The sequence below is a fragment of the Hyperolius riggenbachi genome, chromosome 1 (genome assembly GCF_040937935.1).
Source record: "Hyperolius riggenbachi isolate aHypRig1 chromosome 1, aHypRig1.pri, whole genome shotgun sequence".
In the NCBI taxonomy this organism is placed as follows: Eukaryota; Metazoa; Chordata; class Amphibia; order Anura; family Hyperoliidae; genus Hyperolius; species Hyperolius riggenbachi.
This window is the reverse complement of record NC_090646.1, coordinates 522,341,490-522,367,514: the sequence shown is the minus strand read 5'-3', so window position 1 is coordinate 522,367,514 and position 26,025 is coordinate 522,341,490. Positions and strand designations below refer to the sequence as shown.

Sequence of the window (26,025 nt, the reverse complement as noted above, 5' to 3'; positions counted from 1 at the left end):
CACCTCTCAGTGGGAGTCCCCCAAGGCTCGGTCCTTGGCCCCCTACTGTTCTCCCTATACACATCCTCCATTGGCAAGGTTATCTCCTCCATGGGTTTTAACTATCATCTGTATGCAGATGACACCCAAATCTATCTCCACACCCCTGACATATCCACCACTACCATGGACAAGGTCTCCTCCTGCCTATCTGCCATCTCCTCCTGGATGTCCGCTAGGTTCCTAAAACTAAATCTAGACAAAACGGAATTTATGATCTTCCCACCCCGGTCATCCCTGGACCTCCCAGATGTGCAGGTCACTGTTAACCACACTACTATTCACCCTACCTCTCAAGCCCGCTGTCTGGGTGTCACCCTGGACTCCGCACTCTCCTTCACTCCCCACATCCAAAACCTCACAAAGTCCTGCAACTTCCACCTTCGTAACATCTGTAAGATTCGCCCTTTCCTGACCCCTGCCACCACCAAACTCCTCATCCATGCCCTCATAATTTCCCGCCTCGACTACTGCAATGCCCTTCTGTCTGGACTCCCTAAGACCCGAATAGCCCCACTGCAGTCCATCATGAATGCGGCTGCCAGAATTATCCACTCCTCCCATCGCTCCACCAGGGCGGCTCCCCTCCGTGAATCCCTCCACTGGCTTCCTATCCAGTCTAGAATCATATTCAAGATATTGTGTCTGACCTACAAATCCATCCACAAAACCTGTCCAACCTACATTTCTGATCTTACTCAAAGATACACACCAAGCCGCTCACTCCGCTCCTCCAATGAACTTCGCCTGACCGTCCCCCGCATCACCCAGTCCCATGCACGCCTCCAAGACTTCTCAAGAGCCGCTCCGACACTATGGAACTCCCTACCTCCACCCATTAGGGCAGCCCCCTCCTTCAACACCTTCAAGAAGGCCCTCAAAACTCACCTTTTCACTCTTGCCTACCACCCCTCACAATTGCTCTAAACCCACAGCCGAACTCTGGTCCCCTACCTCTCGTGTCCCTACCTCTCCCTCTAGATTGTAAGCCTTTGGGCAGGGTCCTCACTCCTTTTGTGTCCTACCTGATCATGCACCTCTATTACTGTGCACCCATGCTATGCATTTGAGTGAACCTAACTTGCCTAACTCCATGCTCCCATCCAGTGACTGACTAAGCATTACCTTGTACTCATACTGTGCTGTGTGATCTGGTTTTCTTGTATTCCTGTATTGTCATATTGCTGTTTGTCACCCCTAAATATTGTCTGTAACCTAAATTAATGTCCAGCGCTGCGTAATATGTTGGCGCTTTATAAATACAACAAATAATAATAATAATAATGGGAACTATATTCCCATTCATTGATTTCGGGGCTTCTTTGAGACGGACGCCGACACTTGTGCATGCAGATTAAGCATCCGAATACCTGTAGCTATTGCACTGCTATGGGGGTTTGGACATGTTGTCCAGAATTCTGAAGCAGTTCTTTACAATATTTTCACATGCACAAATTTGAAAGCAGCCTATTGATTTCAATAGACTGAGATTCTGGATCCGCATTTGTGTGCCTGAAATCAGGCAAAAATAGCCCTAATGAAAAAGGGCCCTTATACTTTTAACCATAGACCCTGAACAAGCATGTAGTTCAAATTTTCTGACTGAAGTCTGACTACATTAGCTGCATGGTCGTTTCAGGTGTGTGATTCAGGCACTACTGCATCTAAAGTGATCAGAAGGATTGCCAGGCAACTGATATTGTTTAAAAGGAAATACATATGTCAGCCTTCATATTTATATCCCCTAAGGTTCCCTTTAAAAAAAGGGTCAGCTAGTATATATTAAAATTTGCCACTCTTGCTTGGGTCTCAGTATACCACAGGGAGTACTGCTAAATGAACAGTGGAATATTGGTCATGAAATTGTGGTCATGTGCACACACTTGCACGAGAAATGTATGAATTTGTTCTAACTTCAAGTGTTTGCATGTGGCAGCAATTTCATCACTGCTATCTCACCAGAGTTTTAAAAAGCCACATTATGGTCTGTTATAACCCAGACAAAGGTTGCAGATCTTTGACACCAAATAGCAGATAATGAGGTTGATGCAGTAACCAGCGTTATGCTGTAATTTTTGAATTTACACACAGATTTCTACACCAATTTTAATGCCTGATTCCTGTGGCTTTAATGCAAGACGTGTTTTATTGTGTGTGTGTGTTGCGGTTACGCAACTGATTATGCGTTTAGCTATAAATTTACATAGTAACTGTAAATTTAATGCCTAATGCCATAATAGATAATTTTACAAGTATTTGATTATTCACATTTATTTTTAAATTATCATTTTTATTAATGTATCATATACAGTATATATAAATATTGTTTTTTTATAAACAAAACTATTTTCTAAAATATATTTGTATTTTTTTAACAATAGAAATTGCTTGAGATTTTTTATTTTCATTTGTAGGTTGTTACAGACCTGTTGAGATAAATCATGGCAAAAAGTTGATTATATAATCCTACTAGTGATAAGAAGTGGACCAAAAAAAACCCCAGTAGAATAGGTGATTATTTAATACAACAGCTTTTACGCATCCGCAATGGCAATAGATACAAACGCATCCGCAAAAGATACGCATCCGCAATGGCAATAGATACAAACGTAAAATGAAAGTTTGGCTGGCGTTTAGGCTATAAATTCTTGATTTATCAGTTTTTAAAATGACAGGATATATCTTGATCTTTGTAATGGATTACTAAATACATCTGAATCTATCCTTTCCTTAGTTCAGTTAACTACAGATTAACAGAGTTAATACCATACATTATAACATATTTAAATTTGAAATGGACACTTTCTCTTATTTTTTAAAGCAAAACTTAAGTGAAAATAATCTTATGAGATGATTAATTGTATGTACTTTACTAAAGGACAATAAAATATAGAACTGAGTCTCGAAGTTTATATTCAGTTCAGAGCTCCATTTTAAAACTTTATTCTAAACAGCAGTTGTGACAAATCTGCCTTGCTGAATAGAAAAACAAACAGAGCCCTTTGAACTTTCCAGCACTAAAACCTGATCAGAAGCTATCTCTCATTTCTTTGGCATTTATTTACTTTTCAGGAAATTGACTAAATTCAATAAGCTGATAAAAACAATTCAAACATATAATTGTACACAACGCTATAGCATGTAGCCGAGAAAGTTACACAAGCAAATCATTATGCATTATAACATGGTAGCTATAAGTGTGCATAAGGTAGAAGTCCATGAAATGCCATTAAATTAAGCAATTAATAGGAATACTATTTTTAATGTATAACGTTTACAATTTTTGCCTTTCAAAAGTTATCAGCTGCAAAAGCTTGAACATACCTTATACTCTTTCTGTACCCAAATGACAGATTGTACAGTCTTGACTGTACAATCTTATCACATCTATGTAAAATGAAGGACTACCCAAAGTATTAATTCAAGCTATATTTATTATGGCTACCCTTCTACTGAATTGATTTGGTGAAATTGTAGAATTAAAATGTATCATTGATAGACACCTTCAGAGGTAAGAAGGGAAACAGGTTGTTTGGTTGGTTGTTTAATGAAACAACAGTGTTATCATTAAAGGGAATCTGAAGTAAAAATAAACTTATGATATAATGATTTGTATGTGTAGTACAGCTAAGAAATAGAACATTAGTAGCCCAGATATGAGTCTCATATTGTTTCCAGTACAGGAAGAGTTAAGAAACTTCACTTGTTATCTATGCAAATGAGCTTCTCTGAGCTCTCCGACTAATTTAGTCAGAGAGCAATGTAATTTCCTAAAGCACTTTTACATCAAAGAAACAGTGAAAGACAACTTCAGATACGATTTTACTATTAATTATCTGTACTACACATACAATTCATTATATCATTTTTTTCTTTTTTCTTTTTTTTGCTTCATTGTCACTTTAGCCCTGGAAATTAAACAAATTAAATAGTAGATCGAAAATCTTGTATTGGACCGACATTTTGCAGCATGTCTGACCAATTAATGCGACCAATTTTAGACCGAAATTGGTCGCATTGTCGATCGGGCACACACTTGGCGGCACCGATTTTCTACGGATCCTGTTATAATAATCGTAATTAGAGGGTCGATCGGCTGCCAAGTTGCCTGCTGTATGGCCACTTTTATACACCTTCATTCAATCAACAACTGTAACTTTATTGGCTAAAGCTGGCCATATACTTATAGATTTCCACCCAATGTTCCAAAATGATTGATTCCTTTCTGAAAAGATCTACTCCTATAATACTCGGCACATCAATTTCCAATAGACTCCAGCACAGAAACTATTGAAAATCAATCGAACTGCAGTGCTACACTATTCGGTGCAGTGCAAAGCTATAGGCCATCAATCTGCCAATGCTCTTGCCCCACACGATTGTTTAAATTTTCCATTCCATCAGATCAAAACATTCAATCAATTTTTTGTCAAAATCGATCAAAAATCAAGGGAATCGATTCCTAGCATATGAAACAAAATCTTCAAGGAATCAAATGAGAAAATCAATAATGCTCTCCATACACCTATCGATTAAAGGACAATCCACTGACCTATCGATACTTACAATCGATTCAAAATAAATGAATCGATCGAACATTAATCGTTTTTTTGCCCATAAAGTAGGGTCAATTTTTGTTCCATTTTTCCACCTAATCGATCGAAGACTATTTTCGATCACAAAATCAGCACCCTGATGAATCAGAATAAGTAAAGGTCGATCAAAAACATAATGAAAAGCTCTCGCTTCTTGTTCCATCGATTTAAATAACCCAACATACTCTATCGATTCATTTTAAGAATTCGATTGAATAACGGTCGATAAGAATCGATTCTACATCAAAATGACAACTCAGTTTTTGATCCATTCGATTCATTTATCGGTTATAATAAAGGATCGAAAGTAAAAAATCGACCAGTGTATTCGACACCTTAAGTGTATGGTCACCTTAATTCTTTCCACTTTTGCTTGCCCTTGACTTAATATCAGCCCATTATTATCTATGGATAGCTTTATTGTACATCTGTAACTTTTACTCACCATTGTTGAGCTTTCTCAGGTGCTGCTGCTTGTAAATTTCCAAGGCCAGATCTCCGGACCCTTTTCAGTGAGACAATAAATATCCCCTCAAACTAGTTATAAATAAACTCATGACCAGTTTAGGCAGTGTGGAGTAAGTTAGCCCCATCCTCAGACAATCCTTTTGCTTGTCTCCTGTCTTGACACATTGTTACACAGTCTGATGTTATATAGACAAAAGAGGATCTGAAGGTTATAGAAACCCAATGCTTCCACAGCTCTGTCCCACATGTGATCTTATTTAAAGAAACAATGCTCTCCGCCATCTGCAGCTGACAGTGATCCTCATGGCAATAGCTACTGCGGTTGTAGCAGTGGCAGAAAGTCAACACTTAGTTTTGGAACATATATTTACTTGTACAACCCTGTTTATAAAAACAGTGGGGAGTTGTGTAAAATGTAAATAAAAAAAAGATTGTGATGATCTGATAATCATTTAAACCTGATCTATTTAAGTGAAAGTAGGAAAATAGTACAAAGATAACATTAGATGTTGAAACTTAGAAATGTTATTGTTTAAAAAGAGTCTGAAGTGACATTTAAAGAGACTCCGTAACAAAAATTGCATCCTGTTTTTTATCATCCTACAAGTTCCAAAAGCTATTCTAATGTGTTCTGGCTTACTGCAGCACTTTCTACTATCACAGTCTCTGTAATAAATCAATGTATCTTTCCCCTGTCAGACTTGTCAGCCTGTGTCTGGAAGGCTGCCAAGTTCTTCAGTGTTGTGGTTCTGCTATGAACTCCCCCTTCCAGGCCCCTCTATGCACACTGCCTGTGTATTATTTAGATTAGAGCAGCTTCTCTCTTCTCTCTTATCTTTTACAAGCTGGATAAATCGTCCTCTGAGCTGGCTGGGCTTTCACATACTGAGGAATTACAGGCAAGGGCAAAGCTGTTTGCAGGAAGAAAAGAGCAGCCTGAAACTTCAGTGCATGAGAACTGCAGGGGGAAAGAAACACACAAATGATCTCTTGAGATTCAAAAGGAAGGCTGTATACAGCCTGCTTGTGTATGGATGTATTTTCTAAGTGTGGACATACTGTACATCAACCTACTTCCTGTTTTGGTGGCCATTTTGTTTGTTTATAAACAAACTTTTTAAAACAGTTTTTAACCACTTTTAATGCGGCGAGGAGCGGCAAAATTGTGACAGAGGGTAATAGGAGATGTCCCCTAACGCACTGGCATGTTTACTTTTGTGCAATTTTAACAATACAGATTCTCTTTAAAATAAAAAAAACAGATACTCACCTAAGGAGAGGGAAGGCTCTGGGTCCTATAGAGACCTCCCGTTCTCCTCCCAGCACCTGCATCCCCTGCAGGCTCCCCCGCTTGACCCATTGGTTGTAGACTGTTCTGTTCCGGGTTGGGCTGCCTTTGGCAGTCTGTGGAAGCACTCGGGCTTCCGAATAATGGCCTTTATTCTTTATAAAGATACTATCTGAAAAAGATTTATACAAAGATGCTGACCAGCCTCCCTGCTCACAGTACACTTTTTTGGCAGTTGGACGGAGCAACTGCCATTTAGTGAATGCATTTTGAAAATAAAGAAATCCCTTTGAACCCCCCATGAGGAGATAGGCTAGTCCAAAACCTGTCGGTTCTGTCAGTTTTCTACTACCTACCAGGGCTGGATTTACAAATCAAAGGCTTGTAGGCACAGGCATTCTGGTGCCCTAAACTCCATCCCTGAACACAGGCCAGACCTCCAAGTAAACCTGAGCGGCAGGGAAGTGATCCGCTGTCATAGGCTGAAGTGAAGCCTATGACAGCCGATCACGCTGATTGGCTGGCGAGGGGAGGGAGGGATAAAAAGAAAAAAAATGCAAATTTATTATAAAAGTAAAGAAATAAATATTTATATAAAAAAATAAACATCCTGGGAGCAATCATAGCCCACCAACAGATATCTCTGTTGGTGGGCAGAAAGGGGGGAGGGGGGGATCACTTGAGTGCTGAGTTGTGCAGCCCTGCAGCAAGACCTTAAAGTTGCAGTGGCCTTAATTGTAAGAAATAGCCAGGTCACTAGGGGGTTTAAGACTGCGGTCCTCAAGTGGTTAATTGTATATGTTTACATATATTTTAAATTTTAAGATTTCCGCAACAGAGGTCCTTTGAACTGTAGGAAAAATAACGTCATGTATAAAATTTCTTATATTTTACAATAGTCCATTGAAAAACTTTCCTCACCCCGATTTATATTATGAAATTTATCACAGATAGCCACATGTTTAGTCCTGTGAGTTGTACTTTGCGGAATGTTTGTTAACTAAGAATTCTGTGCACAGAGGGAGATGCTATTTGCTTGGGCTTGATTCTCAAACCTGTGCTAACTGCTAGCACAAACAGTTAGCACGTGAAGTGCCGCTCGTGGACTTTTGCGCCCCCCGCCCACTACGCACAAGAGTTTGCGTTATCGTGCGCAAATATGCGGGCGGCACTTCACGTGCTAACTGTTTAGCATGCCCATGCTAACAATTAGCACGGGTTTGTGAATCAAGCCCCTTGTCAGTTGGAAACAGACATTATTTCCCACAATGCAAGACTGTGCCCTGACATCCCTCTGTAGGAGGGGTTTCACCTTTGATTCAGACATATAGATGTCCCTGATATTGTATTCGAGAAAAGATAAAGATTTCTCATGGGAAAGGGGGTATCGACTACTGCTTATCTTGACGTTCAATCTTGGATTTAAAATTCCTATTTAACCTGTTCGGCCTATCTGGACGAACTTACTCGTCCAGATAGGCTCTGCTGCTGCCCCCGAAGAAATACCGACGCTTTCTATTCAGAGAGCGCGGTATTTCTGCCCCCAGGAAACGTCACCTTCTTCTTTTTAGTTCCTGGATGCGAGATCGTTCGTATCCAGGACTTTTTTGACTGTGGCCATCTTGTGGCCAAATAGTAAACTGCACCTACATACATTTTTTATGAAACAATTATATTATTTAACATGTAAAATTAGCTGTTTCCCTCCCACACCAAAAATTACCCAAATACATTTTTTTATTTAAAAAAAAAAATACAATTAAAAAAAACAAAAACATAAATAGTTACCCAAGGGTCTGAAATTTTTAAATATGCATGTCAAGAGAGTATATTATATTATTTTAAATTACAAGCTTATAAATAGTGATGGATGCAAATTGAAAAAATGCACCTTTACTTCTAAATAAAATATCGGCGCCATAAATTGTGATAGGGACATCATTTAAATCAGGGGTCGCAAACTCAATTTACCCGGGGGCCGCAGGAGGCAAAGTCAGGATGAGGCTGGGCCGCATAAGGGAGTTCACGTGTCCCGGGCGCAAAATCGCCCCAGGGGGCAATCCGCCGGCATTTCCTGGAAGGGGCAGAGCTTTCAGCATCAGCTCTGCCCCTCCTGACGTCAATCGCGGCGGATCGCCGCCTCTGCCCGCCCCTCTCACTCTTCCTTCACAGAGAGGGGCGGGGGAGAGGCGGCGATCCATTCGGCGATTGACGTCAGGAGGGGCAGAGCTACAGCTGGAAGCTCTGCCCCTCAGCGCAGTCATGGATGTTTGCGCGGGGGATTTGGGGATCTGCAGCCCTTGTTTAGCGGCGGGATGCGGCGGATTACTTGGGAGCACTGAAGCGAACTATAAGGTAAAATGGGCAAATATAGTTCGCTTCCATGTCTCCTTTGCTTTTGCCGGCAGGCAGGGCCGGTTTAAGCAACAATAGGGCCCCAGAGCAAAATAAACCTGCCTCCCCCCCCCCCCCCCCCCCCAACAGATACCCTGGAACAAAAATCGGCATTAAGGGACCTTTTTTGCAGCTGGTATTGTCAGGGTGTGAAGCCCCAATCGGTCGGAGCTCCACATTCTGGCTACCCCAGCCTGCATGGGGGACAAGGGGTTAAAAAGTTTCAGGAGGGGGGACCCCACATAATTTAAGAAAAAAAAATTCCCACACTCTAAACATAAAAAAAAAATTGGCAAAATAGGAAAAAATGCCAGGAATCTTCATACAGCCATATTGCGGCTGTATAGCGATCCCTGGCCAAAGCGCTGCGGCTGCGTATGGACCCCCTGGAAACCCCGTCAGGAAATGTATTGCTCTTTCTTTTGATACATGTAAAATTACACTACCGTTAGGCTTGCTACTAAAATTGACATTTACCGCATTTAAAAGTATACTATTTTCCTTCGAAACTTTAAAATCGATTTTCTCAAAAACTATAAGGTCTTTTTGAAAAATTGTTTTTTCCTCTTATTCCTAATGATCTCCTTAACATATCCTGCAAATTTAGGGTTTCTAGCATTTAAGGTGGATTTGCTATTGACCATTAAAGTCGGCGGGTTTTTAAATGTGTATTTTTTTCCTTTGCAACTTTAAAATCGATTTTCTCAAAAACTGTAAGGCCGATTTGAAATTTTTTTTTCCTCTTGTAGCCACTGGAGGCCCCTACAAGCTCTGGGGCCCTGGGTCCACAAAATATTGTATCGAGGGCCGCAAATGGCCCGCGGGCCGCGAGTTTGAGACCCCTGATTTAAATGGTGCAATAACCAGGACAGATGGGCAAATAAAATACATGAGTTTTAATTACGGTAGCCTATATTAATTTCAAACTATAATCGCCAAAAACTGAGAAATAATTAATTTTTTTCATTTCTTTCTTAATCTTCCTTTTAAAATGGATTTAGAAAAAAATAATTCTTAGCAAAGTGTACTACCACAAACACTGGTCCACATGACAGCCCAGGGGCCCCAGGTCTCTCTCACTCACTGGGGCCCCCAAACCACCATGCGACACCTAGAGGGAAGTGCGGGCAAGCCCTGGACCTCTCACCTCCAGGGAACTCACCCCACCACCTCTAAACTGAATGCCAACTGCAACAAACACAATTGCTAACTTCCAGTCAGAGCAATATCCTGCCTCTATCTGGCCAGCAGACGCTAGTCAGCCAAGCAGGTGCACTGTCATACACCCTTTGCCTGCTGTACCATACCTAGCAGGAATTACAAAATGTACTACCCAAAGAAAGCCTAATTAGTGGTGGAAAAAAACAAGATACAGATCAATTAATTGTGATAAGTAGCAATAAAGTTATTGGCAAATGAATGGGAGGTAAACGTTGCTCGGATGCATGAGGTTTTCGACACTGTGGTGCTGAACCGGTTAAAGAAAGCCTGAAGCAAAAAAAACCCAAAAAAAAACAGTTTCACTTTCCTGGGGCTTCTATCAACCTCTCGCAGCCGTCCTGTGCCCCCATCATCACTTTGCGATGTTCCTATAACCCGCAGCGCCCCTCTTTCAACTGGATGCACGGCCCTGTCGGCACGGCTCCTGATCACGCTTCTGTGGACATGCGCAGTAAGGGAAGGCAGTAAGGCTCTACTGCACATGCGCAGAGTGCTTTTGCCAAAAGGGAACGCGAGTGAGGATGCACACAGCCGGAGCTGCACAGTGGCCATCGACTCTCCCAGCATAAAGAGGGCTTTTGCAGGCGTACATCAAAAAAGGGCATCAGGAAAAAAGGGCGCGTGGTGTAAACGATAAGCAGTATTATCGTTTATAAAAATATTGTGTAGAATTTCGTTTATAAATAGTGTTTTAACAATTTTTAAATCATTAAATAATGTTTATGAAATTGGCAATTCTTAAAACGTTAATCTTCCCTGTTTCTAAACTGAAACTTATAATTACGTTTGTTAAAAAAACAGTAATATTAGTTTAAACATTATAATTATATATGGTTATGAATAATCTTGATTTATCGTTTATTATTATAATAAAATGTGAAAATATCGTTTATAACAATGATATTAATATAAGTACATTCATAATAACTGTTGATTAGTATTATTAAAATTGTACTAAAACTATACCTAACCCTACTCTCACACAGTACCCTCCCTATACCTATCCCTAACCCCTAGACCCCCTGGTGGTGCCTAAACCTAAGACCCCCCTGGTGGTGCCTAAACCTAAGACCCCCCTGGTGGTGCCTAAACCTAAGACCCCCCTGGGGGTGCCTAAACCTAAGACCCCCCTGGTGGTGCCTAAACCTAAGACCCCCCTGGGGGTGCCTAAACCTAAGACCCCTCAGGGGGTGCCTAAACCTAAGACCCCCCTGGTGGTGCCTAAACCTAAGACCCCCTATGGATAATAATGTTTTACAAACATTAATAAATAAAAAATGTAACTAAAAAAATGTAAATCATTTTTTTGGGTGGATAATAATGTTTTAGAAATGTTTTACAAATAGTGATTGTAAAAAATATATTGCAATTTACGTTAGGTACTGATCGCTTTATTTTGTGAATAATAATGTTTTACAAACAGTAAGGGTTAAAATGTTAAATAATGTTTTAATTAAATAGGATAAATATGTTTAGTATTTTTATAAACGTTATTCGTCACGGGCTCATTTTGTAAACGTAAATCATCACAAGCACAGTTATAAAACATTAAAAATCTCCAGGCGCCGTTTGTAAAACGTTAATAATCTCCGGAGCCCTTTTTTCCCTGTTCGGTGCCCATTAAACGATATTTATAATGGGAGTGAATGGGGCGCCCTTTTTGTCCACTTGTCTCATGCGCCCAAATCTCCTGCTTCCCTTTTGCAGGGGACTGGAGCATTGCACAGTGATGGCGTGGGCACAGCACAGCTGCAGGTAGAAGACTCAGGTAAGTTAAACTGTTTTGTGGGTTTTTGTTTTTTGCTTTAGATTCAATGTCAAGCTATCTACAGACATTTACCTTGAGTTTGCTAAGCTATGAATTGGGACAACTTGATGGACTAGTGTCCTTTCTAATCCTTTCCATTTTTGATACAGGTGATAGTCATCAGTGGAGCAGATTTACTCCAATGTCCTGAGAACAATCTAACATTTCGCCACATTAACAGAAACTAAAGAAAAAAAGGAAAACGTTTTGGCCACTACCTCACTTCAATGATGTACCCTAAATAAAAACGTCACGCTTTAGAATCACATAAATTAGAATAAATGATATGATAACGGTGTGCTGACCATTGTTGTATTCCTGTCTGACATTCACAGGCTCACATAGAGTGCTCAAGTTCACAGCGGAGATGGGAAGCAGGAATATTACTTGGGAGAGCGGCCTACTCTCTGTATCAAGTGCATAGCATCTCAGGTATTTTAATGTGAGCATGCTGGGACAGGCATCCTTCATTTTCTAACCTCCTGTTAACTGATCCATTGAGCTAATTATATAAATTTCACTGGTTCAACTACCATAACATCACAAGCATACAATTTATGTCACATTAAACATGCATTAATGCAAAGCAGAAGGTAAGTGTAGTAAACATGCAGATGCTGACAATGCTACTACTCATCGAAGTAAGAATTGCCAAGATCACAGAGATATCACACTGACAAATGACAGCCCTTAGTATCTGGCATCGACGGGGTTCACCTGATGCTGGATACATGTGCTTAAAGGGGAACTTCAGCCTAAACAAACATACTGTCATTAAGTTACATTAGTTATGTTAATTAGAATAGATGGGTAATATAATTTTTTACTCACCCTGTTTTAAAAGAACAGGCCAATGTTTGTGATTCATGGGGGCTGCCATCTTTGTCATGGGGGCAGCCATCTTTTTGGTTGAAAGGAGGTAACAAGGAGCATGAGACAGTTCCAACTGTCCTGTGTCCTGATCACACCTCCCAGCTGCACACGCTAGGCTTCAAATGTCAAATTCAAAATGTAAAAAAAAAAAAATTGCACCAAAACAGCAGAACGAGAGCAACAACATCAGAAATGCCATCATGCTTTGCACAGCATCAGGGGAAAAAAGCCCGGGCAGTTTTCTTCTGTGCAGCTAAAAATGAGGCTTATATAAGAGAAACAAAGTTCTGATGCTGTGAAACTGTTAAAGAAACACAAAACCTTTTCAGTGCTGCTGAGTCGATTTTTAGTCCGGAGGTTTACTTTAACGTGCAGAATAGAATACTCACTGAGCCTCAAGCAAAGCCCTATAGCTCATAGCGGCTCCTGGCGGCATTCCAACGTCCTCTATGCATGGCTCCTGGTATGTCACCTGACCTTCGTTGGGTCACATGACACTCCGGAAGCCATGAACTGACACCGGGATTTGCTAGGAGCTACAGGACCTTGTGAGAGGCTTGGTGAGCATTTTATCCCCCCTCCAAGACCACCCAAAAAACAGTCCCCAGTATCCCCTAAAGGTGGCCACACACCATACATTTTTTTAAATATCTGTTCAATTTAAGAATTGCAATCAATTTTTCTGACTGATTGCAACATTTCAAAAATATGAGCAATGTACCACACACCTATGTTCAATTTTTTCCTCAATTATGGTAAAAATGATTGGAAACTCAGAGAAAATTGCTAGGGTGTGTATATTAATAAATTAACAATCCAACACACACCATACAATATTTAGTAGAAATTGAAGAGAAATATCTGGCATTCCGGATCAATTTCGAAGAAAAAGACAGTTGAATGAAAAAAAAGCTTTTGATTTTTTCGAGAGATACGATCATTTTTATCGAATTACTGTAAAATCGGATCATTTTATTGTATGGTGTGTGGCCACCTTTAGGAATGCCGGTAAGTTGAAACTTCTGGTTGCCTAAGTTCCAGATAATGGGGAGTTTGCTATATCATTTATTTATAGAACTGATTTCTTCAGTGAGAAACAAAGGCAGCACAGGTGACTGTTTTCCTGACGGACCAGCTAACGCATGAGGAGACATCATAGGGCAGAAACAGTTCAGTGGTAAAGCAAACTGTTCCTTGTTACTTTATATTATCCTGCTTTTTTCTTATATAAGTAAGAATGAAGAAATGAAGCAATAAGGAATTACTGATTTATTTAAGACATATAACAATATACATCTTCAAGTATCTTAGCTTGGCCTCCATTTCCAGCTTTCCGTTATAGCTTGCCTTTTCTGTTTTCCAACAGCCTGATACAGGAAAGGTTGAAATACCCTGAAACCCTCATCTCTAACCTCTTAGACTGTGTGCAAACAGTGTGGACAGAAGAATTAATGCCATGCGGCTATCCATACTGCCATACCACCGAAGACATTTCCGTTATCCTTAACTCAGGTTAATTCATGCATGCTCTTGGATTAGATTTGGTATTTGCACCTGCTTCCTGAATCAATTTGCATTCACAAAGAATATCCATATGACTGCTGACAGGCACACGTATTGCTCTGTCACGGTGGAAAGATTACTGAGCTTTATCACTGTTTAAGATACCGTATATACTCGCAAGCAAGCCGACCCGCATATAAGCCAACCCCCCAACTTTTACCTGAAAAACCAGGAAAAAATGATTGACCCTCATATAAGCCGGGGGTAGGAAATGCTGTCCGTGTGATTCCCCCCAGTGTGTCCCGATATAGCTAGTATAGTGCCCAGTATGGGTAGGTGGTGCCTCAGTATAGCTAGTAAAGTGGCCAGTATAGCTAGTATAGTGCCCAGTATGGGCTAGTATAGTGCCCAGTATAGCTAGTATTGTGCCCAGTATAGTGCCCAGTATGGGTAGGTAGTGCCCCAGTATAGCTAGTATAGTGCCCAGTATAGCTAGTATAGTGCTCAGTGTAGGTAGTATAGTGCACCCCCGCTCCCCCCACGGCCGCCGCTGCTATTACCTTAGCTCGGCGCCGCTTCTATTCCCATGTCCTGCTCGTATAAACCACAGCAACGCACCCCACGGCGGCTGCTGTGATGAGGGAGGAAGCCGTAGAGAAAGCAGCTTCCTGTAGCTGCGATGTGTATCGCTGTTACTATGGGAACCGCTCTCTCTCTACGTCTCCCTCCCTCATCAAAGCAGCCGCCGTGGGGTGCACTGCTGTGGATTACGAGCAGGACAGGGGAATAGAAGCGGCGCCGAGCTAAGGTAATAGCAGCAGTGGCCGCGGGGGGGGGTTGGTTTGACCCACTTTTTGGGGGTCAAAAATTCGGCTTGCTTGCGAGTATATACGGTAGCCAGTGATGCTCATCCGAGCTAGGCTACCAAGCTCGAATAGTATTAGCTATCCGGGCTGTGCTATCCGAGGCTGTGCTATCCGAGCGCACTCGTATAGCAATCAGCTATCCGGAGATATCCTAGCTATCCGAGCTCAGATAGCGTCATCCGCTCGGATAGCGTCACGTCGTCACCTCGAGTCCTCACAAGCGAATCAGAGGGCTCCCAGCCCTCTGACTGCAGCCAATCACAGAGGGGGAGCCTGGCCAAGCCCCCCTCTATAAATAGCGGGCGCCATGTTGCCTCACTCGTCCTGCTTGCGACTTACTGACTGACTGTACTGAGAGATTGCTCCAGTGCTTTTTGTCTGTGCAAGTGCATTTATTGTTCAATACACCTAGCGTTTTTACACTCCAACACTTGATATTCACCTGTATTGCTTTGTATTGTAGATAGATTGTATTTTAGGCAGTTTAGTTTGTGTGATTATGGACTAGGGAGGGAGACTGTCACTGGTGCTGCTGCAGCTGCAGCACCTAGACCCTGTGCCTAGGCAAGGCAGCCTGCCCTGCTCTGTGCTCTAGTCTCTAGTTACCTGTGCTCTCAGCTGTCCTACTCTTCTGTACTACTTCTGTGTTAGATAGATTATTGTACTATTTTGTAGTTAGCAAGGCCCAGCTTTACTGCTATACCTGTCCTGTATCTGCTCTCTGTAATCTAGTCACACCTGTTCTATTGTTTAGCTAGATTCTTCTATTGTTTAGTTAGTACTGTAGTGTACTTTAGTCTGTGTATAGGGACCATCCGTTACCTAGGGTCTTTGTGTGCGCAGTGCACGTCTGCGCTGTCTGCACCCTCTCGTTAGTGCTACACCCGTCCTATTGCTTATATTACTTGTATTGTGTATTCGCTGAATTGTACTGTACTGTAGTCTGTGTATAGGGACACCGTCAGTCAGCGTCAGCTAGGGTCTTTGTGTGCGCACTGCGCACTCTCTCGTTAGCGCTACACTGATCTCTGCTGTAGAGTACAACTGTCCGTCACCTCACACACCCACCACCACCAGTCCCACCCCATTAAAGTACCCCACTTGTCCCACCCGCCTTTACATACCTAACTTTTTTTTTTTTTTCATTTGTATAATAAAAAATATACGATGTCTGGCACTGGCAGCCGCGGTTTGGGCAGGGGAAGCAAGGGCATCGGCAAGAGAGGAGGTCGTGGCAGCCCAGCCACCACCACCACCATGCGCAGTTCTGCGTCTGCACCAGTGGCTATTCCGCCATTAGCCACTGGCCGTGGACGCCTTGGCCGCCCAACAGCTGGGAGTCACGCTGCAGAGACCGCTAGGTCGTAGCCGTCCTATTGAGGAGAAGGACGCAGACTCTGTGGTGGAACTGATGGTGGATGAGCAGGGCACCATTAGCTCTGGAACCGAGTCCTCCACCCCTGCCACCACTCCTGTTTGCAAGAGCAGCAGCAGCAGCCGCCCAGCACTGCCTGGGGAGGAGGAGGAGGAGTGCAGTTCTCCAGCCCCAGCGGGCAACACCAGCACCCTGTCACTCAGCAGCACCTTCTTCTTATCCCCAAGCACAGCGGGGCTATGGAGAGCTGTTGCGGCAGAATTGGAAGAGGAAGAAATGCTGATGGGCACTTTGGGGGATGATGCTTTGGACAGTCAGACAATGGTGACTGTCCCTCAGCCCATGCATGCAGAAGGGGAGTTTGTGGGGTCATTCCAGCAGGACATGTTTGCGGAGGGGGAGGATGATGATGACAGGGTGAAGGACAGAGACTGGGTGGCAGATCCTGGGGATGTCATCAGCTCTGAGGAGGAGGGTGCGTCTGTGGGCCTTGCTAGAAGGATCAGCATCGCAGGCATAGGCAGGATCAGAAGTGGGCGTGGTATGCAGGCCACACAGGGTGCTGATCCGGAGGCGGAGAGTTCTGCCAGTGCCACCAGCCGCACCAAGACCCCCCCCCCCCCCAACCACCACAGGGAGACCAGCGGCAGCAGCACCTTCCAGCCGAAGGGGCAACTTCACCTCCCCAATTTGGAGTTTTTTCACCCTGCCATATGTGAAGTGCAAGTATGCCACCTGCAACCAGTGCCGCCAGCAGCTCAGCAGAGGGAAGGAGCCCTCTGCATACGGCACCACCTCTCTGGTGAACCATCTGGCAGGGAAACACTTCCATGAGCATGAGGAGTTCATGAAGTTGAAAGAAGCTGGCAGTGGCAGACCCGCCACCACTGCGAAGCCGTCGGCAGCAGCCACCCGCCCTCCTCCACCTCCTCCAGCAGCACCAGCAGGAGTGCATCAGAAACGCACTGCTCCTCCTCCCTCTGCAGCTCCTGCCGCCGACACTGAGGCCTGTTCTGGCAGCCAGTCCTCAGTGGCCTCCTCTGCTCCCTCCAGTGATTCCCGTGCCAGCAAAAGGCGTCGCCAGACCCTGCTCAGCGACACCTTCCAGGGGGTGGTCAGGGTTCTGCCTCCCAGCAGCCGTTGCGTGCGTCAGCTGAACGGCTTGCTGGCACGGGCCATGTGCTCCCAACTCCTGCCTTATTCCCTTGTACAGGAGGGGAGCAACATGCGTGCGCTCCTGATGTGTGCAGCCCCCGATTGGCCAATCCCCAGCCGACATTTTTTCGCACGCATGGCCATCCCGGCACTTCACCGATCTGTGATGGCCAATGTCAGGAGAGGGCTGGATCACACGGTGGGTCAACGGGTCCACGTCACCATGGACTCGTGGAGCAGCCGGTTTGGGACAGGCCGCTATCTGTCCTTTACCGCGCATTGGGTCAGCTTGGTGGAAGGGGGTGAGGAGGGGGGAGCAGCATCGGGCACTGTCAGAGCATCAGCAGCAGCAACAACGCAGTGGGTGGTGCCACCATGCAGGGTCAGCAGAATTGCAGCAGGTTCCTCTGATCCGCTTCTATCCTCCGGCACACCAGCCCAAACCCCCCGCCTCAGCAGCAGCGTAAAGGCCCGCCACTGCCAAGCGCTGCTGGAATTGGTCAGCCTGGGGAAGACAAAACTGACGGCGAACCATGTCCTGGCCAAACTCCGAGAGCAGGAGAGGAATTGGCTGACCCCCAGAGGCCTCAGAGTCGGAGAGGTGGTGTCCGACAATGGGGAAAACCTGGTTGCTGCAATCAGCAGGGGAGACCTGACCCACATCCCCTGCCTGGCGCACGTCCTGAACCTGGTAGTCCAAAAGTTCCTGCGGACCTACCAGGGGATGAACCGACTCCTTGAGGTGGCAAGGAAGGTTGTGCGTCATTTCTGGCACTCGCCTGCAGCCGTAGTGAGCCTGGAAGAGGTGCAGAAGGAGCTGCACCTGCCACAGCACCGGCTCATGATCGATGTTCCAACTCGCTGGAACTCCACCCTGGCGATGTTGGAGCGTCTGGTTGAACAGAGGCAGGCTGTCAGCCAGTACGTTGCACGAGCAACAGTTGCCGCCATCACTGCAACTGGGCGTGCCGCCACCAACCTCCCATCTATCATCTTCACGGAGGACTGGGGGAACATGCAGCAGGTGTGCTCAGTGCTGGCACCCTTCCTGCAGGCCACCATGGTAAGCAGGGACCATGCAATGGTGTGCGAGTGGGTCCCCATGGTGTGTGTGCTGGACAGGGCCCTGTATGCACTGCTGGAAGAGGGAGCGGCAGCCTTGGACCACCAGGAGCTGCAGGCAGCAGTTCACAGGCCACCTCTGAGGAGGAGGGCTTGGAGTTGGTGGAGGTCCCTGACCTTGCTGCTGATGAGGGGGAGCAGCAGAGCGCAGCTGGACTGGTGCGGGGGTGGAGAGAGGATGAGGTGGAGGAGGCAGAGGAGGAGGACAGCACTGTCGGCTGTGGGGCTGCCGATGATGTGCCAGCAGACGTGGCCAGACTCTTCCCAATGGCAGCGCACATGCTGAGGTGCCTGCGCAAGGACCCAAGGGTCATCCAGATGAAGCAGAGGGAGGACATCTGGATCTGCATGATGCTGGACCCACATCTGAAGGGGAAGCTCAGCCAGTTCCAGCCTGCAGGAGGAGACCGTGCGGAACAAATGAGGGATTTGCAGCTGTCCCTTGTTGAGCGCTTGGAGGAAGCCTTCCCTCAGACATCCACCCCCACTGTCCAGCCAGCACAGAGGCAGCAGCAGGTGCCTGCATCCACCAGCAGCAAGCGCACGCGCACCACAGACCTGCTGTCTCTGACCAACGAGCTCTACATGAGTGTAGAGCTGCCAGGGACTAGAGAGGAGGTGCCTGCAGCAGCATCCTTCTCCAGTCACAGACAGCGCTTGACCCGCATGGTGGCTGACTACATGGGGTCCTTCAGCGGGCTTGACAGTGTGGCCCCTGTTGATTCCATGGAGTATTGGGTCAAGCACCTGCCGATCTGGAGCGAGCTTGCGCAGTACGCCCTGGAAGTGCTCTCCTGCCCCCCTTCCAGCGTACTGTCAGTGCAGCCGGTGGAGTCATCACTGAGAAGCGATCTCGTCTGTCTCACAAGTCTGTGGACATACTGACGTTTCTCAAAATGAACCAGGCTTGGGTGGAAGGCGAATTCCTGGCCCCTGTTGTCGGCGAGAGGGGGACATGAAGTGGCACACACACATTACACCTGCTGCTGCTGTATTTCTTCCTGCTGTCTGTGTCTCCACTGCCAGGGAACACATTAAAAGGTGCTGCTGCCCATGCGCCACCAGCTATTTACGCTCAAAAATAGCTGCATTTCTGAAAAAAAAAGTAATAATTTTGTGTTATTATTTTAGAGGTGTCTGGGTTGAAAACTGTGCTGTCCCAATTGTGTATTGGACACAATGTGGGCTTCACGACCGCTGTCTGGAACCTCATGGTGTATATACGGCCCTGGTACCACCGCTAGGAACCAGGGCCTATTATGTCTCGCTGCCTGCCCTCCTGCCTGCTGCCACTGTGCCACACACTCATCCTCCTCACGCTGCCTGCTGCTGTATTTCCTCCTGCTGTCTGTATGTTTCCACTGCCAGGGAACACATTACAAGGTGCTGCTGCCCATGCGCCACCAGCTATTTACGCTCAAAAATAGCTGCATTTCTAAAAAAAATGTAACATTTTTGTGTTATTATTTTAGAAGTGTCCGGGTTGAAAACTGTGCTGTCCCAATTGTGTATTGGACACAATGTGGGCTTCACGACCGCTGTCTGGAACCTCATGGTGTTCATTTATGGCCCTGGTACCACCGCTAGGAACCAGGGCCTATTATGTCTGGCTGCCTGCCCTCCTGCTGCCAGTCTGCCACACACTCATCCTCCTCACGGTGCCTGCTGTTGTATTTACTCTTGCTGTCTGTGTCTCCACTGCCAGGGAACACATTACAAGGTGCTGCTGCCCATGCGCCACCAGCTATTTACGCTCAAAAATAGCTGCATTTTTTTGAAAAAAAAAATAATTTTTTAATTATTTTAGAGTTGTCTGGGTTGAAAACTGTGCTGTCCCAATTGTGTATTGGACACAATGTGGGCTTCACGACCGCTGTCTGGAACCTCATGTTGTTCATTTACGGCCCTGGTACCACCGCTAGGAACCAGGGCCTATTATGTCTGGCTGCCTGCCCTCCTGCTGCCAGTCTGCCACACACTCATCCTCCTCACGCTGCCTGTTGTTGTATTTCCTCCTGCTGTCTGTGTCTCCACTGCCAGGGAACACATTACAAGGTGCTGCTGCCCATGTGCCACCAGCTATGTCTCGCTGCCTGCTGCCACTGCCAGTCTGCCACACACTCATCCTCCTCACGCTGCCTGCTGTTGTATATACTCCTGCTGTCTGTGTCTCCACTGCCAGGGAACACATTACAAGGTGCTGCTTAGTGTTGGGCGAACATCTAGATGTTCGGGCCGAACAGGCCGAACATGGCCGCGATGTTCGGGTGTTCGAGCCGAACTCCGAACATAATGGAAGTCAATGGGGACCCGAACTTTCGTGCTTTGTAAAGCCTCCTTACATGCTACATACCCCAAATTTACAGGGTATGTGCACCTTGGGAGTGGGTACAAGAGGAAAATTTTTTTTAGCAAAAAGAGCTTATAGTTTTTGAGAAAATCGATTTTAAAGTTTCAAAGGGAAAACTGTCTTTTAAATGCGGGAAATGTCTGTTTTCTTTGCACAGGTAACATGCTTTTTGTCAGCATGCAGTCATAAATGTAATACAGATAAGAGGTTCCAGGAAAAGGGACCGGTAACGCTAACCCAGCAGCAGCACACGTGATGGAACAGGAGGAGGGCGGCGCAGGAGGAGAAGGCCACGCTTTGAGACACAACAACCCAGGCCTTGCATGAGGACAAGAAGCGTGCGGATAGCAATTTGCATTTTGTCGCCATGCAGTCATAAATGTAATACAGATGAGAGGTTCAATAAACAATAAACAGTAATTGGTGTTGTCCAGAATGCGCACAATGCGTGGGTCGCGTTCAATGCAGTCCTAGGCCGAAGAGGTCATAGCCTAGGGTCACAAAAACCTGTTTATTTGGGCAATTTCAATGGTGGCGAGTCTGACGTACATAAATCGCAGCAATGGCCGTTAGCAACGTCTGAATCTCACGAAATGTCTCATGCAGGTAGAAGACATATTGTTAGACTTGGGCTCCAAAGATGGGTTCCCTACATCTCTGCAAACCAGAGTTACAGGGCTCCAAATTTGGTAAAATCCCCCATAGGCTTTCATTGGGCCTCCTATTTACAGTTCCAAAATCTCACATCTTTTCAAAGGGCAATTGCTCAGCAGTGGCAAATTTTCTAGCATTGTAGGGACCCTTAGGGGGAACATGACTGGTGAGTTTCAGGCCCCTAGGCCAAAGAGGTCATAGCCTAGGGTCACAAAAACCTGTTTATTTGGGCTATTTCAATGGTAGTGATGCTGACGTACATAAATCTCAGCCATGGCCGTTAGCAACGTCTGAATTTCACGAAATGTCTCATGCAGGTAGAAGACATATTGTTAGACTTGGATTCCAAAGATGGGGTCCCTACATCTCTGCAAACCAGAGTTACAGGGGTCCAAAATTGGTAAAATCCCCCATAGGCTTTCATTGCCTCCCTATTTCACTTTCCAAAATCTCACATCTTTTCAAAGGGCAATTGCTCAGCAGTGGCAAATTTTCTAGCATTGTAGGGACCCTTAGGGGGAACATGACTGGTGAGTTTCGGGCCCCTAGGCCAAAGAGGTCATAGCCTAGTGTCACAAAAACCTGTTTATTTAGGCTATTTCAATGGTAGTGATGCTGACGTACATAAATCTCAGCCATGGCCGTTAGCAACGTCTGAATTTCACGAAATGTCTCATGCAGGTAGAAGACATATTGTTAGACTTGGATTCCAAAGATGGGGTCCCTACATCTCTGCAAACCAGAGTTACAGGGGTCCAAAATTGGTAAAATCCCCCATAGGCTTTCATTGCCTCCCTATTTCACTTTCCAAAATCTCACATCTTTTCAAAGGGCAATTGCTCAGCAGTGGCAAATTTTCTAGCATTGTAGGGACCCTTAGGGGGAACATGACTGGTGAGTTTCGGGCCCCTAGGCCAAAGAGGTCATAGCCTAGTGTCACAAAAACCTGTTTATTTGGGCTATTTCAATGGTGGCGAGTCTGACGTACATAAATCGCAGCAATGGCCATTAGCAACGTCTGAATCTCACGAAATGTCTCATGCAGGTAGAAGACATATTGTTAGACTTGGATTCCAAAGATGGGGTCTCTACATCTCTGCAAACCAGAGTTACAGGGCTCCAAAATTGGTAAAATCCCCCATAGGCTTTCATTGGGCCTACTATTTACCGTTCCAAAATCTCACACCATTTCAAAGGGCAATGGCTCAGCAGTGGCAAAACTCACCAGTCATGATCCCCCTAAGAGTCCCTACAATGCTAGAAAATTTGGTACTGCTGAGCCATTGCCCTTTGAAAAGATGTGAGATTTTGGAAAGTGAAATAGGGAGGCAATGAAAGCCTATGGGGGATTTTACCAATTTTGCACCCCTGTAACTCTGGTTTGCAGAGATGTAGGGACCCCATCTTTGGAATCCAAGTCTAACAATATGTCTTCTACCTGCATGAGACATTTCCTGAAATTCAGACGTTGCTAACGGCCATGGCTGAGATTTATGTACGTCAGCATCACTACCATTGAAATAGCCCAAATAAACAGGTTTTTGTGACCCTAGGTTATGACCTCTTTGGCCTAGGGGCCCGAAACTCACCAGTCATGTTCCCCCTAAGGGTCCCTACAATGCTAGAAAATTTGCCACTGCTGAGCAATTGCCCTTTGAAAAGATGTGAGATTTTGGAAAGTGAAATAGGGAGGCAATGAAAGCCTATGGGGGATTTTACCAATTTTGGACCCCTGTAACTCTGGTTTGCAGAGATGTAGGGACCCCATCTTTGGAATCCAAGTCTAACAATATGTCTTCTACCTGCATGAGACATTTCGTGAAATTCAGACGTTGCTAACGGCCATGGCTGAGATTTATGTACGTCAGCATCACTACCATTGAAATAGCCCAAATAAACAGGTTTTTGTGACCCTAGGCTATGACCTCTTTGGCCTAGGGGCCCGAAACTCACCAGTCATGTTCCCCCTAAGGGTCCCTACAATGCTAGAAAATTTGCCACTGCTGAGCAATTGCCCTTTGAAAAGATGTGAGATTTTGGAACTGTAAATAGGAGGCCCAATAAAAGCCTATGGGGGATTTTACCAAATTTGGAGTCCTGTAACTCTAGTTTGCAGAGATGTAGGGAACCCATCTTTGGAGCCCAAGTCTAACAATATGTCTTCTACCTGCATGAGACATTTCGTGAGATTCAGACGTTGCTAACGGCCATTGCTGCGATTTATGTACGTCAGACTCGCCACCATTGAAATTGCCCAAATAAACAGGTTTTTGTGACCCTAGGCTATGACCTCTTCGGCCTAGGACTGCATTGAACGCGACCCACACATTGTGCGCATTCTGGACAACACCAATTACTGTTTATTGTTTATTGAACCTCTCATCTGTATTACATTTATGACTGCATGGCGACAAAATGCAAATTGCTATCCGCACGCTTCTTGTCCTCATGCAAGGCCTGGGTTGTTGTGTCTCAAAGCGTGGCCTTCTCCTCCTGCGCCGCCCGTCTCCTGTTCCATCACGTGTGCTGCTGCTGGGTTAGCGTTACCGGTCCCTTTTCCTGGAACCTCTTATCTGTATTACATTTATGACTGCACGCCGACAAAAAGCATGTTACCTGTGCAAAGAAAACAGACATTTCCCGCATTTAAAAGACAGTTTTCCCTTTGAAACTTTAAAATCGATTTTCTCAAAAACTATAAGCTCTTTTTGCTAAATTTTTTCCCCCTCTTGTACCCACTCCCAAGGTGCACATACCCTGTAAATTTGGGGTATGTAGCATGTAAGGAGGCTTTACAAAGCACGAAAGTTCGGGTCCCCATTGACTTCCATTATGTTCGGAGTTCGGCTCGAACACCCGAACATCGCGACCATGTTCGGCCCGAACCCGAACATCTAGATGTGTCGCCCAACACTACACGTGACCCGTTCGGCCAATCACAGCGCTAGCCGAACGTTCGGGGACCATCAGATGTTCGGCCGAACTCGAACATCACCCGAACAGGGTGATGTTCTGCAGAACCCGAACAGTGGCGAACACTGTTCGCCCAACACTAGTGCTGCTGCCCATGTGCCACCAGCTATGTCTCGCTGCCTGCCTGCTGCCACTGCCAGTCTGCCACACACTCATCCTCCTCACGCTGCCTGCTGTTGTATTTACTCCTGCTGTTTGTGTCTCCACTGCCAGGGAACACATTACAAGGTGCTGCTGCCCATGCGCCACCAGCTATTTACGCTCAAAAATAGCTGCATTATTTTGAAAAAAAAAATTAAATTATTTTAGAGGTGTCCGGGTTGAAAACTGCGCTGTCCCAATTGTGTATTGGACACAATGTGGGCTTCACGACCGCTGTCTGGAACCTCATGGTGTTCATTTACGGCCCTGGTACCACCGCTAGGAACCAGGGCCTATTATGTCTCGCTGCCTGCCCTCCTGCTGCCTGCTGCCAGTCTGCCACACACTCATCCTCACGCTGCCTGCTGTTGTATTTCCTCTAGCTGTCTGTGTCTCCACTGCCAGGGAACACATTACAAGGTGCTGCTGCCCATGCGCCACCAGCTATTTATGCTCAAAAATAGCTGCATTTTTTTGATTTTTTTTTTTATTATTTTAGAGGTGTCCAGGTTGAAAACTGTGCTGTCCCAATTGTGTATTGGACACAATGTGGGCTTCACGACCGCTGTCTGGAACCTCATGGTGTTTATTTACGGCCCTGGTACCACCGCTAGGACCCAGGGCCTATTATGTCAGTCACATCACACTGCCTGACACACACTAATCCTCATCCTGTAGCTGCATTGAGCTTCTGCTGTCTGTGTGCTGCTACCACTGCCAGGGAGAACAGAAGAAGAACTATTTTCTGCTGCCACCCACTCTCCTACCAGCTATTACCACACTAAAATAGCTGCAACTACTTCCTCCTCCTGATGATGTCTGTGTTTTTTTTTTTTTAAACCAACTTTTATTAAAGGATAACAACATTACAATGAAAGCTTCATCTTACTATGCCAAGAAGGAAACATCATTTTTACATATTATTCCACATTTCAAATTTTCAAAACAGCGCTTACTTTCTTCCTGAAATTTAACAATTGGCACTTAGTGTTCTTAAACCATCCTTCTTTTTCCCTTTTTTATTTCCTTCCCCCCCCCCCCCCCCCCTTTCCCTCCCCAACATTTCCCCTATTAACATTTGTGGATAGGCAGTGACGGACACCCCTTCTGTGATGGGCTGTTTATCCTTCTGTATCATTCCCTCTTTTTCCTGTGTTTTCAAAACCCCCTTTTCATCGGATACTCTATTTCAGCCATTCTT

General features: G+C 45.2%; 1 protein-coding gene across 3 annotated transcripts in view; it reads right to left on the bottom strand.

Annotated features, from left to right (window-relative positions):
• MYL2 (myosin light chain 2) overlaps positions 1 to 26,025 on the bottom strand; it is a 119,059-nt gene that overhangs the window by 12,236 nt on the left and 80,798 nt on the right. Inside the window, exon 1 of one of the 3 annotated variants that reach the window (XM_068245738.1) lies at positions 5,080 to 5,244. The exons of the other annotated variants lie outside the window; for them this stretch is intronic. Within the exon in view, the coding sequence (XP_068101839.1) occupies positions 5,080 to 5,082 (3 nt within the window). The 5' untranslated portion in view covers positions 5,083 to 5,244. Of the gene's footprint in view, positions 1 to 5,079; positions 5,245 to 26,025 lie in introns of those variants that run through there. 3 annotated transcript variants of the gene reach the window in all.